General features: G+C 39.0%; 1 protein-coding gene across 4 annotated transcripts in view; it reads right to left on the bottom strand.

Annotated features, from left to right (window-relative positions):
- Positions 1-13,798, bottom strand: part of USP40 (ubiquitin specific peptidase 40) — a 60,928-nt gene that overhangs the window by 27,675 nt on the left and 19,455 nt on the right. For 3 of the 4 annotated variants that reach the window (XM_045032169.1, XM_045032170.1, XM_045032171.1), the window contains 8 exons: positions 12,150-12,321; positions 11,229-11,313; positions 9,091-9,161; positions 7,605-7,924; positions 4,768-4,894; positions 3,462-3,519; positions 2,634-2,687; positions 544-632 (listed from right to left, as the gene is read on the bottom strand). In XM_045032169.1, coding sequence (XP_044888104.1) covers positions 544-632; positions 2,634-2,687; positions 3,462-3,519; positions 4,768-4,894; positions 7,605-7,924; positions 9,091-9,161; positions 11,229-11,313; positions 12,150-12,321 — 976 coding nt within the window. Of the gene's footprint in view, positions 1-543; positions 633-2,633; positions 2,688-3,461; positions 3,520-4,767; positions 4,895-7,604; positions 7,945-9,090; positions 9,162-11,228; positions 11,314-12,149; positions 12,322-13,798 lie in introns of those variants that run through there. The other variant, XM_045032172.1, reaches the window with a different exon arrangement.

The raw sequence follows: 13,798 nt of genomic DNA, 5'->3' as shown, positions 1-13,798 counted from the left end.
CACTGGGATCTCAACCCGGAAGTTCCAAGGGGCGGGGGAGGCTGCGGGAACTATGGGATAGCTACGGAATAGCTACCCACAGTGCAACGCTCCAGAAATCGACACTAGCCTCGAACCGTGGACGCACACCACCGATTTAATGTGTTTAGTGTGGCCGCGCGCACTCGATTTAATAAAATCTGTTTTACAAAACCGGTTTATGCAAATTCGGAATAGTCCCGTAGTGTAGACGTACCCTAACAAAACAAACAGCACTGAAATCCTCTTCTGGCAAAACATACAATAGTCCAGGTTCATCTTACAGTTAAAAATGAAATAAGGTGCTGAGTCTAATAAATTACAATGTTCCTGCTACCCCTAAGTCTCCAAAGTGAGTAAGCCCATTAGCATATTTCGTAAGAGGAATGAGCATTTCTCCTATACTGCAATTAATTCTACAAAGTGTTATGACAAGAAAATACAAATCAGGAATATTGGAAAATGTAAACATGATCAAAGCTCTTTTGTGCCAAGTCCTCTTTTTGTGTATCCCTACTCTTTTACCTGAGTGGAAGTTGGAGCTTTTCCATGACACAGTCCCAACAGGCTTCCCATCTTTAGCTCTGCTTCTTTGACAGTATAATCCTCAGGCACTTTAAAGAGGAGAAAAACATGGAGAAAACAATAAAAGTTTGCTTCCAAAAAATATTAGTGCTACCAGTGTGGTCAGTAAAGTGATGATGCAAACACTTAACTGTTAATATATTTATTCATGCTTAGTTATCTGATCCATTCTAAAATCCTGCTATTGTGTATCAACTTTAATTATTTAACAATTGTGACAACGTTCCTCCTCTACCTTGGTGGGTCCTGCGCTTATTGGCTGATTTGCTCGCCTCACAGATTCACCATGTGGGTTGGGAAACAGCCCAGAGACCTTCCCCTCTGGTAGAAGGCCACAGTCCAGGTCAATTCCTCCTGTGTCTGATCAGGAGTTGGGAGGTTTGGGGAGAACCCGGGCCTGCCCACTACTCCGGGTTCCAACCCAGGGCCCTGTGGACTACAGCTGTCTAGAGTGCCTCCTGGTACAGCTGCGCGACAGCTACAACTCCCTGGGCTACTTCCCCATGGCCTCCTCCCAACACCTTCTTTATCCTCACCACAGGACCTTCCTCCTGGTGCCTCATAATGCTTGTACTCTTCAGTCTTCCAGCAATATGTCTTCTCACTCTCAGCTCCTCATGCCTCTTGCTCCCAGCTCCTCGCATGCATGCCACAAACTGAAGTGAGGTCCTGATTAGCTAGCCTGTCCTGATTCTAGCAGTTTCTTAATTGGCTCCAGGTGTCTTAATTATCCTGCCAGTCTTAATTGGTTCTAGCAGGTTCCTGATTACTCTAGTGCAGCCCCTGCTCTGGTCACTCAGGGAACAGAAAACTACTCACCCAGTGACCAGTATATTTGCCCTCTACCAGACTCCTGTACCCCACTGGTCTGGGTCTGTCACACAATATTAACATTTATTTTGTAATGTTTATAGGAATAGATGTTGTAAATCCACAAAGAGGGATTCTACTTTTCCTGAAACAGTTAGCAAGCAGCCTTAAAAATGAAAGGAGCAATGGGCTCATTTTTAGCAAGATTCAAATTACTCTATTTTCTTTATACATTTATTTACATGGCTTACTTACTGAATACTAATATTTCTTTTCATCTACATACAGTATATTGTATTGGGTAGCTGTTCACCTTTTGTGCATTTCTGCAGTGATCCAGCACCCAGTTCCTAATTAATACATGATTGGTAATAAAGTATTTAATATTAGTGAATTTAGATGCAAGTAATAAAAAAAGACAATTAAATGGTTTATTTGTCTGATAGTGGAATGCTAATAGACAAGTATTACTATTGGAAAAAGTCTCCTGTTTTGATTAAGTATAGAAACACCATGAAATGCTGATTCATCACTTTAATGTGATATTAGACTTGTATATACGAGTTGGGTGAAATTGTTACAATGAATAGTTTATTTGGTCAACCTGAAACTATTTGGCAAACACAATAAGAATTCATGAATAGATTCGACATTACTGAAAAACTGAAATATTTCAGTAATAGAAGAACAAAACAGTTTCATTTCAACATCACCAAAATATTTCGAGTTTTTGGGCTGGAGTCACAAAGCAGCCTGAGGCAGCAGCGGTGGCAAGACCACAGCCCTCCTTTTAGCTTTTAGCCTCGTGGCAAGGGTCCAATTCTGTCTCTTCTTGACAGGGAGAAGTGATTTGAACATTGGTGTCCCACACTGCAGGCGTATGCCCATGTCCTATGGGGGTATTCTAGGGTGGGTCTCTGTCCATCTCTTCTCTCAAGTTGCTCCAGTTTGTACCAACAATTAGTCAGAGAAGAAACTGGAACTTGGGTCTCCCATGTCTCAAGGGAGCGGCGAAGCCATCACGCTACAGAACAACTCTTACTTTCTCCCTGGCCCAATGACTAGTCATTATAATTATGAATGACTATGAACTGCCACTATGAATGACAGTGAATCCATTATTCACCCAGCTATTCTTGTATGTTCTATTAAATGAGGAAAAAAAAGCAACTATGCATTTTCTCCTTAATTTTATTTTAAAGATTACTAGAGTGGCTTACCTGGACAGAGAAGCTTCCCATTTCTGTTAATGGGTCTGAGACAGCTATCATCCACTACAATGGAGGAAAAAGAAGGACAAGATGGACTAAATAGATTTAAATCAAATTAAATTTGGCTCAGCTGTTTGGAGTGATAGAGGACTGAAAATTAACAAACTAACAGGTTTAGCTAATTAGAGGCATCACATAGTTGAAAAATTGTCGTCCCCAAGGTGCAACACCAAAATCACAACTTGGTAGCACTTCCCAGAGGTCCAGAAAACACTGCTAGCCTTGTCTCCTCGGCTGGACGTTACTTTCCCTTTATAAAGTCAGCCACCCTAGCAATAGTGGCTTGAATATTGCGGTTGGCCAAAGTTTCCAACTTAGGACACACATTTTTAAAAATGCATTGAAATAAGTCTTATAGGGAGGGATAGAAAGTATCAGTCTTACAGGAAGGCAATTTACCGGTCTCAGAATTGCTTTCACGTGCAATATGTTTGGTTTGGTTTTTAAAACAAGATGACAAAGTTATTTGACCTGCAAAAATGGCTTCTAGGAAAAGTAGTGGGTGGATATAAATAAGGTACTCCTAGAATATGTATTTTTTCAACTGCAGTCAGTGTGGTACATTGCAGTATTTTTAGCCAGGAAGATTTGTCATTTTATTCACAACTAGAGGAGTCTCAAATCCCTTATATCCTGCAGCAGAAAAAAATTATTAAAAGTCTTAGTAAAGATTAACTCCCATGTCTCAAGTAATCTCCCTTTTGTAAACTATAAAAGCCATCCAGCAAACTGCAATAACCATATTACCAACTAAATAATTATTGAACAGTTATTTACCTAGCTCCTCCCCTAATTGCAGCTCCTGTATTGCTTTAATTTTGATATCTGACATCACCTAAGAGAGAAATATTAGTGACTATGTAATATAATGGACTATGCAAAAACAGAATGCAAGCTGTGTGTATATATATGGCATTCAAGCACTAAGAAAGACTATTACTCTTCATTTAAAGTGCATTAATTTCTCTTTCATTTTGCTGTAGCATTTTGCAAATCTGAGAAAAGATCTCCTTAATATATTACCAATTTTCATGGTCACATTTTGGGATTTTTAAAACCATCAGCGCTCCCTCCCGCCCCCCCCCCCCCAAAAAAAGGCAAATACAGTATCATCAGACTACAGAGCAAAAGAATATGCACCAAAAAGGAACGAGAAACTGATGCACTATGCTGCACATAATGTTTAATATTCTTTCTATAGAATTAAACAACAATGGGAGAAAGAGCAAGAGAAGCCTCAGAGGATTTATATTTTATGACAAGTTTAGGAAAGTGAAGTTGTATTTAATGTAGAAGGAGATTAAGAAGACAACTTAGGTGTATAAATAACATGGGTGATGAAATCAGATAAAAAGGTTTGAGGAGATGGGAATAAGATTCAGAAGATAGAAGAGTTTGAGATTTTGTACATGAAAAGAAGCAATAAAGGATGCAGACGTGAATATGTTAAAAAAAGAGGAATTACACAGAAACCAAAATCTAAGTTGAATAATTAAAATAGCTTTAGATGAAATGCACAAATTCCTTCTGTTCTTTGACTGTTAAAATCTTGCCAAAAACACAATAAAACACACAGTCCACCATTTTTCCCCATCGTACCCTTGTAACAAGGAGAACTATTTTCTTCATAAAGAGATATTTAAAGTTCTGTTCTCCAGCACAGTCTCATGCAACACATAGTTTTCATGATGGCCCCATAGAAAAGCTGTTGCAGACGTTTACTACAGTCTACCTCAGTGAATTTCAGTCTTCTTTAGGTTGTGATGTAATTTAAAAAGTTTCTTCAAAGCAGAGGTGCATGTGCTTGTCTCAATGACACAAACAATGTAGCTTATTTTGGCTCTTGTGGGTGGCAACACCAAGCCTGCCACCCATACCTCTTTGCTGACATAAGCTACTGTACTTAACTGAAAATTCCCAAGATGAAATCCTGGTCTCACCGAAGTCAATGGGAATTTTGCCATTGATTTCAATAGGGCCAGGATTTTACCCTCTATGATTAGCTCAACTGAACTGAAGAAGTTGTGCAGAGTAAGAGAAGAATTCTGTTATATCCCTGAACAGTTGTAACTCCTTTACTTACTGTTTCAACGGTTGCAGTAATTTTAACTTGCTTCTCTTCAGCTTCCAAGCGGCAGAAATTTTTAACTTGTAGCCAGCTGATATCATGCATAAAAGCAGTCAAATTGCCACTTGCCACGTTCACCAAGCTGCAAACAAGATATACTTAGAGCACAGATTTATGTACTATATGTAAGCAAAGAATACAGGGAAAATGTACATTACCTATGCTGAGGAAGACTGCTAAATGCCACAGTGTCTTATTGTTTATATATGAACTAGGTCTTATTACTACTGCTTATAACATGGTGACACCCAAAGGCCCCAGTCAGTATCAGGGTCCTTCTGTATTGTTAAAACAGAAATAGTTATAGGGTAAATTTTTCAAAAATGCCTTAGGGACTTAAGGAGCCTAAATTTCAATTTTCAAAAGGTATGTCTACACTACAAAATTATGTTAACCTAAATTACAACAACGTGCAGCCACCGCAGTAATTAAATCGCTGTTGCATGTCCACACCATGCTACTCATGTCAGTGGTGCATGTCCTAACCAGGAGCACTTGCACCGATTTAACTGGCATTGTGGGATGGATTCTGAAAGGCAACAACAGTCAATATAAATCAACGCAGTGTCTACACTGACACTGCGTCAACCTAACTAAATCAATGCTGATTTTACGCCTCTCGGGGGGGTGGAGTTATTAAGTTGATGTAGTGGACAAGTTACATTGGCAGGAGTGACATTTTAGTGTAGTCGCTTACAGAGTTAGGTAGATGTAAACTGCCGTACGTCGACCTAACTCTGCAGTGTAGACCAAGGCTAAGTCTCATCAAAAGCCAATGTTATTTTAAAAAATGGGACTTCAGCCCAGAAACTCCTGTCTACACTAGAAAGTTAGGTCAACCTAGCTATGTCGCTTACAGGTATGAAAAATTCACATGCCTGAGAAATGTAGTTAAGCCAACCTAAGCTCCAGTGTAGACTGTTCGGGAAGAACACTTTCCATCGCTGTAGTACACGTTTATGCTACAGCGGCACAGGTGCAACAGCACCGTTTCTAATGTAAACATACCCTGCGTCAGTCATTCGGAAAATTTTACCCATAGCCCCTGCACTAAAAAGCTACTTCGATCTCCAGAGGCCAGGTTTCTATTTTTTTTTTTTATACACAAAGGCAATTAATTTGGTGGGCTTAAGGCAACATGATCTTACTAGACAGCAATCATACAATTTTTCCACAATCAGAACTTCTTGCTCAGCAAAATGGCAAGTGTTGGAATATCAATAGCATTCCATCTAAGAGGAATGATTAATGAACCAATCTGCTGGTGGAAATGTACTCTGCTCCTGACAGAACTTTTGTTAGATCTTGCCATTTGTTTTTATTCTTGTGGTTTAAGGCACTGGCGTAGGTCTCAGGATATCTGTGTTCAATTCCTGGGTCTCTCCAAAGACTTCCTATATGACCATGGGCAAAGTCACTATTCACTTCAGCTCCCCGTCTGTATGATGAGGAGAATATTCTGTTTTCCAACCCTTTGCCAGTCTTGTTTATTAAGATTTAAGTTCTTCAGGGCAAAGACTGTCTCGTATTCTTCCACACAGTGTCCAACACAAAAGGGCAGGCCCCTAGGCACTACCATAACATTGACAATAATGAGTACAATACAGCCGGTATTACACACACACACACACACACACACACACATTGTAATTAACCCAGTAAATATTTGAAACTGAGGGGTATATTACTATGTATATACTAAATGCAAGTTTGGACACATGCATTAGGATTAATTGCACTTCCCTCCTAAGAGGAAAACCATTTTGTGCTTACAACTGAATTTTTACTTTTTGCCCTTTAATAAGTGCTAGTCAAGTAGTAGTGTTTCACAGCAAATCACCAGGCGTCACTACTCATAACTGTTCTAGTTATGGGCGCGAAGCAGTTTCCATTGCAACCTTGTTCTCACATCTCCATAACTAACACTAGTTTGGTTGATGTTTTCTATACCTGGTCTTTGACCAAAATGTGAAATTTGTTTGCTTGACAAAACTCTGTACAGTTTAAGTGATGTATTTTGTGGGGAAATATGCTTTTCTGCATTGTAAAAATATTCTAATCATGCTGAAATTTAAGTCTTGGCATGAATATAGTCCCCAATGAAGAACCTGTTGCTTCACTTTTTATATTTAAAATGTTTTAAAACTTTAATGTAACCGATAAGTCAAAATTTACATCAAGAGCTCTTGCAGTTGAAAGTTTCCTTAGGTTAACTAATTGCATTTTCATGCACAGAGCCTTCCATTTAAGTGCACATTTGGCTGTTTCAGAGAATTGAAAAGATCAACTGGCAAATCCAACACAGCTGTATGCTGCCCAGGACAACTGTTACAATTCTCCTCTCCCACCACCACATACAAGCCCCTTAAAGATATCCTATGAAGTTAAATGCAAATTAATCTCCCATTCCTGATGTTGCATTAAGTACTTAACACCATGAAATTCCAGAAACATTAACTCAGCCATGCTACATACATAAAGAGCTTCTTATTGCTCTTTACCTTGTTAAAATGTAAACCTCTGTTCTTCACATACACCATAAATGCACAAAGGATGTTCAGCAGGGCAAAGTTAATGTTGCTCTAGCAATCATAACTTTTTGGAATTTCCCCGACTTCTAAGTGCTTCATTTCACAACCCTGAGATCATCGCATTAGTGGTGGTGGCAAAATGACTAACAAGAATAGCAACGAGAACATGTAACAATGTAATTCTAGTCAAAGGAATTCTGCTTGGTCTCCTAACTTTGAAACATGTGCTTAATAGGAAAGAAACACAATTATGACATTTACCTTTGGTCATGGCTATCTAAAACTAATATTGAGCTTCCATCTGTCAGGCCAACAATTCTGACTGTCTTCTTCATATCCTCTTCAGGAACGACTTTCCAATTCTCCACCTCTTTGTCAGATCCCGAACTGTTCATTAAGATGATTCCTCCTGGCGATGCTAAGGCTTTCCACAGGGTGCTCAGTTCTGCACTGCATGGAACAACATGCTGGGATTCGATGAAATGCTGACCTTTCCCTCCTTCATTATAGCCCGCCAACCGAAGAACATTTAGAAGCACGGGTTCATGGTCAAGACCTGGTAACACCTCCATACCACCAACCTGTAGGAAGCGTGTAATATCTGCAGATGAAGGGTAATCAACAATAGCAAGAGGCCTACGAAGTGCTGATGGTTCTAGTTGCTCAGTCATTCAGGACAAGGAAGTCTTGCTTTTTTCCCCCTCCTCATTAGAATTAAGCCTCCCCTGACTGAATTCCACCTGAACAGCTTGCTAAAGAATATCAGAGGTGTCAAGAAGGGATATAATGTTGGGAGCCCAGGGATTGCTGTAACTCTGCATCCATTCTGAAAATACTGGTGGTAAAGGAAAAAAAAATTGGGACAAAAATGGAGCCATTTAATGTTTTAGCACAGAAATCCAGAGAATATCTGCAGCAATATTACCTGCATCTGACCACTAACACACTGAATCTAAGCTTCAGTCAGATGAATAATCATTGTCAATCCTCATTGATTTACCCCTTCAAGATATTTATGAACTATACACTTTTATTCAATACAAAATTATATACAAAGAAGACCAAAGCAGCCCAAAAAATTAAAGTAATTTGAAAATAAAGTTGGGCTATTCTGAAGTTTAGCAAAGAAACAAAAATAAATGTGCATGTCAAGAACAAAAGCTGAGACTGTTAACATTACATTTGCTTTAATTAGTTATTGGATAAATCCTTACAATACAGAGACCTTTAAGTTCAAAAGAAGAGAACGATCCAAAGAGAGTGTGCTGTGTTCAGTGAATTATTCTTTTATATATGGTGCCAATCACTGATGCAGATTTAGCTGTCTGCTGGATGTTGTGCAGCCGAGCAAATTTTTGTTATTGCATCATAAACTGACCTAACAGACAGCAAATTTAAGAATCTGCTTTAGTTTAATTGGTATGGAATTAAAAAAAAATACACATCTATATAGTAATCATCTGGGAATCTGATTGACAATTACACACTGTATGTGGTACAGTCTGTTTACAACTCCATATCCTACCAGGAAAATAATGTACCTTGAGGTATATGAAGGGTATAGTCACAAACAGCATAGAGAGAGCCATCTGTGAAGGAGGCTGGAGCAGCATCACTGATGCCAAATATCACTTGCACGCCTCAAGAAAGTATTATAAGGGATTTAAAATGACCAGAAACTTTTTTGAAGATTAAAAATCAGATCCTCAGGAATTGTAGAATATGATTTATTTTCTTGTTGTCTTACCTCCTTGCCATTCCACACAAAGACATCTGCCCCATCTGCAAGTCCAATGTCACCCAATGTCATCTCATCTCCTGAAAAGATCAAATCATCAAGATTTTCGCAACAGGTAACCCATCTCAGCTGGCAAACTGGACACAGAATAGATTTCATTAATATTTGGATGTTCTATCTAAATGTAAAGTTGCTATGAAGAACAGATACAGAAGCCCAGAGCCCAGTTGTGTAAAGTGATCCATGCCCATATGCCTCTGAGGAGTCCCACTAAGTCAACAGGACTACTGGTAGACATAAGGGTCCACCTAGGCAAATCCTTTTGCAGGACTATGACATTAAACTCTATTTGACAAATCTGTCAATAACTTCCTACATGAGATTTAAAAGTACATTTTATATTTAATTTATAATGCTAAATGCTGAAGCAGTCATGTACTGTATCCATACAGCCAGTATTTAACGTCGATGTGCTTAATTTTTGCATGCAACTAGTTTCATCTTCTTACCATAATACAGATTAAATGGCAATTACTTTAACTCTACAAGGATTACATTAAAATTTGCAAGAACACTTAATGACAGTTTTTTGTTTAGCTTCTGTTTCTGACATTTATGCTATACAAATTACTTGACTATTTCTGGAAAAAAACTAATTTTCTGAGGCAGACAGACCAAGGCCTATCATAAGAACACAAGAATGGCCACACTGGGTCATACCAAACGTCCATTTAGCCCAGTATCCTGTCTTCCAACAGTGGCCAATGCCAGGTGCCCCAGAAGGAAAGAACAAAACAGGTCATCATCAAGTGATCCATCCCCTGTGGATATTCCCAGCTTCTGGCAAATAGAGGCTGGTAACACCATCCCTGCCCATCCTGGCTAATAGCCACTGATAGACCTAGGCTTCAGGAATTTATTTAGTTTTCTTGAATCCTATTATATTCTTGGCCTTCACAACATTCTCTGGCAAAGAGTTCCACAGGTTGACTGTGCACTGTGTGAAGAAATACTTCCTTTTGTTTGTTTTTACCCTGCTGCCTATTAATTTCATTTGATGACCCCTAGTTCTTGTGTTATGAGGAGTAAATAACACTTCCTTATTTACTTTCTCCACACCAGTCATGATATGATAGAGGCCTATAAATCATATCCTCTTAGTCATCTCTTTTCCAAGCTGAAAAGTCCCAGTCTTATTAATCTTTCCTCATATGGAAGCTGTTCCATACCCCAAATAACTTTTGTTGCCCTTCTCTATATCTTTTCCAATTCCAATATATCTTTTTTGAGATGGGGTGACCACATATGCACGCAGTGTTCAGGTTGTGGGCATATCATGGATTTATATCCAATTAAAAACTGAAGCAATAGATATTGTATTTCACTCAACTCAGATTTTTAAAAAAATCTGTCCTAATATCCAGAATGATAAAGCCATATTAAGTTATAAGTGTCAAGACTAATGAAAGTCAAATTGATATCTTAACTGAGCTGTGTATTGTGATTATATATATATATATATATATATATATATATATATATAAAAACTTTCCCCTTCAAGTTTTCACTTCCACTAAGAAATTCAGTTTAAAATGTCCAGTCCACTCGTTTGCTACTATCCTGCCTCTGAGATCCTCTACTTTTTAACTATTAGATAAATGCTAATAAGACATCATAAACATTCAAACGGATATCACAGTAAAATCTTACATGTCTGCAAATCTGATTAATTCTCAGAGACTTACACTTTCATCCTGCTTCCCACCAAAGGTTTCACAGAAGAGCCACTGTAAGGATCATAAAACTTTATTCTGTTTTAATATTATATTATTTATTATGTGTATTATCATAGGTCCTAGGAGTCTGAGTCATGGACCAGGTCCCCCATCGTAGGCACTGAACAAACACAGATTAAAAAACAGCCTCTGTCCCACACAGCTTCCAGCTAAGTTAAGTTTGCCATAAATAAGATCAAGACTGAAGAGACTGCAGTGGATTTGCAAATAGGTCAAACTGAACACTGAAGTTAATAAAATGTAGTAATCTATTTCTCCAATAAATTAATAAATGGAACATCTTCAAAATGCCCTAAACAAAGTATAGCGCATGCAAATAAACAATGAAGCCTTGTTTTATGCAGATCTTACCATCAAGTGTTTGGTAAAGATGAAGTCCTGCTGGTAGAGACTTTGCAGTACTGAGAATCATGTCTCCTTCCCAAAATTCCAACAGCTAATGGGTATAAATAAAACAACCAATTGTGAAAAAAAGCAAAAGTTGTAACCCCTCAGCAAAGTTTCAAACTGGTTGTAAAGGGTGAAATCCTGGCCCCCAAAATGAAGTTGAACAGAGTTTTGCTAATGACTTCAGTGAGGACAGGGTTTCATGAATTATATTTATATTCTCTCTGTAAAGCAGATAAGCAGTATGCTAGAGCACTTTTTAGTTTTTCACTCAAATATTTTTAGCCAACTGTCATAAATGATTACCTAGCCAATAAAGTGTAGATCAAGCACTTGTGCCAAAGTTTGAAAATATTTTGTCTTTGTTTGCACTCTACAATGAGAAATAAAAAGCGACTTGAGTTCTAAAACAAAGCTATTTCTAACTCCTGTGCTATCTGTCAAACTGAACCTGACCACTCTCTGGGAATTGTGATGTTTCTTTGGTGTACTGGGGGAAAAAAAAGTTAGATTTTACAGTTTGATAGTTTCAAAAAAATTCTAGGACTTCATTTCAGTATATGCTAACTCTAATTGCTGGTATTTTCTTGACTCTTTTTCCAGTCCAGGTCAGCAAGCTCCCTCCTAGTATGTAGTTGAAACAGCAATACCCAGATTGCAGACACAAAGTGTACAAGTCTGTATGTCAACTTGAAGGTATATTTTCATTACAACGTGAAGGGCTTGTTTCATCATTTCTGTGGCTTCAGACAGAAAAATATCAAATACTACAGAAAATTTCTTCTTGTCATACAGAGCACAGTCATGTCCACAATTTTAAAATTGTCTTTGTAACTCAGGTAAAGATAAAATGTTTGGGTTAACACTCTTTAAAAAAGTAAATACCTGAAATATCGATTGTCGCAGATCTCCTAGGGTTTTTCTTTTATCAATAGTCAGATCCAGCACACTTTCTTTCCAAGAAAGCGATGGGTGTAGGGCCCCATTGTAAAGTTTATACTGAGAGCCCAAATGGAGGCGCAAATCAATATTATTGTCTGCAGAGTCAGAATCCATCCTGTTTAAAAAAAACAAAACAAAACAAAACAAACTACACATCATAAATACGTATCAATACCAATAGGCTAAAATGAAAGGTGATTTACTGCTGACTGTTCTAGAGTTGCCTCTGTACGTTTACGGGATTGGCACACTGTGGTGCTGAGCTCACAGATTAGCTTTATATCAGCACCAGAGCCACATAACAAAATTCATTGAGCACATGTGTAGGAAAAATTAGAGGGAACATTGCTTGTGAGGTATTATTTGAAAACTCAACCTGCTGAATATTATTATCCTGTTGAAATGTGTGCAACACTGCACATGAAATTATGATTTTACTATATGTTTGTTACTGAAATATGCTGTAATTCTGGGCAACACCCTCAGACCATCTTCACAACGCGAAAAGCATGCCAGCTTCATGCTAAAAGGCCATTATCTGATTAATCGGAGATTCACCAGCAGGAAAGTTGTAAACAAGAAATTTACAACTCTCCTGATGGTTGGCAGCTCACATATACCATGGAACTGCCTGACCCCATGACCCAGCAAAGACTTTTCCATTACAGAGGGTCAGCGTATAAAAAGGAGAGACAGTGACTGCCTCATCATCTCTCCTTCCCCCTCTCTACTCACAGCAGCAAGATCACTTGAAAGACAATAGGAGCATCACTGAACTGTGGGGAGTAGTCCTAGCTGGAAGGCTTTCCAGTTAGTATGGACTGCTGAGAGTTTTGGGGTGAGAGAAACCTTTTTGCTTTCAAATCTTATTTAGCTTGGTAAAGTTTAGGAATTAGCTTGCATGTTTATCTTTTTATTTCTTTCGTAACCAACTATAAACTTATATGCCTTATCACTTAAAACATATCTTTCTCTAGTTAATAAACTTCTTTAGTGTTTCTTCCAAACCAGGTTGTTTGATTGAAGTGTTTGGAAAGCCTCTGCTTGAGACAACAAGGCTGGCTGTGCATTTTCGTTACCCTTTGCTGGAATGACAAACTAATTTATAAGCTTGTACAGTCCAGTGGGATACTGAACAGTACAAGACTTGCATTTCTGGAGGGTCAAGGCTGGGTCTGAGGTCACCCTGCAAAAGTACTTGGCCAGTAGAAGCTAGAGCAGGAGTTGGCAAACTCGGGCATGCAGCTCGCCAGGGTAAGCACCCTGGCGGGCCGGGCCAGTTTGTTTATCTGCTGCATCAGCAGGTTCGGCGGACCGCAGCTCCCACTAGCTGTGGTTTGCAGTCCCAGGCCAATGGGGGCGGCAGAAAGTGCCGAGGGATGTGCTGGCTGTGGCTTCCTGCCTCCCGCATTGGCCTGGAACGGCCGGTGGGAGCTGCGGTCCGCCGCACCTGCCAACGTGCTTACCCTGGCGAGCCGCATGCCAGAGGTTGCTGACCCCTGAGCTAGAGTATGACCTGGATGCTTGGCTGCTGGCGTCAGAACAGTGAGCTGCAGCACCTCAGCATTTAAGGCACCCAAAGTTTACAGGAC

Source organism: Mauremys mutica, chromosome 10 (assembly GCF_020497125.1).
Source record: "Mauremys mutica isolate MM-2020 ecotype Southern chromosome 10, ASM2049712v1, whole genome shotgun sequence".
NCBI lineage: Eukaryota > Metazoa > Chordata > Testudines > Geoemydidae > Mauremys > Mauremys mutica.
This window is presented reverse-complemented; position numbering and strand designations above follow the sequence as displayed.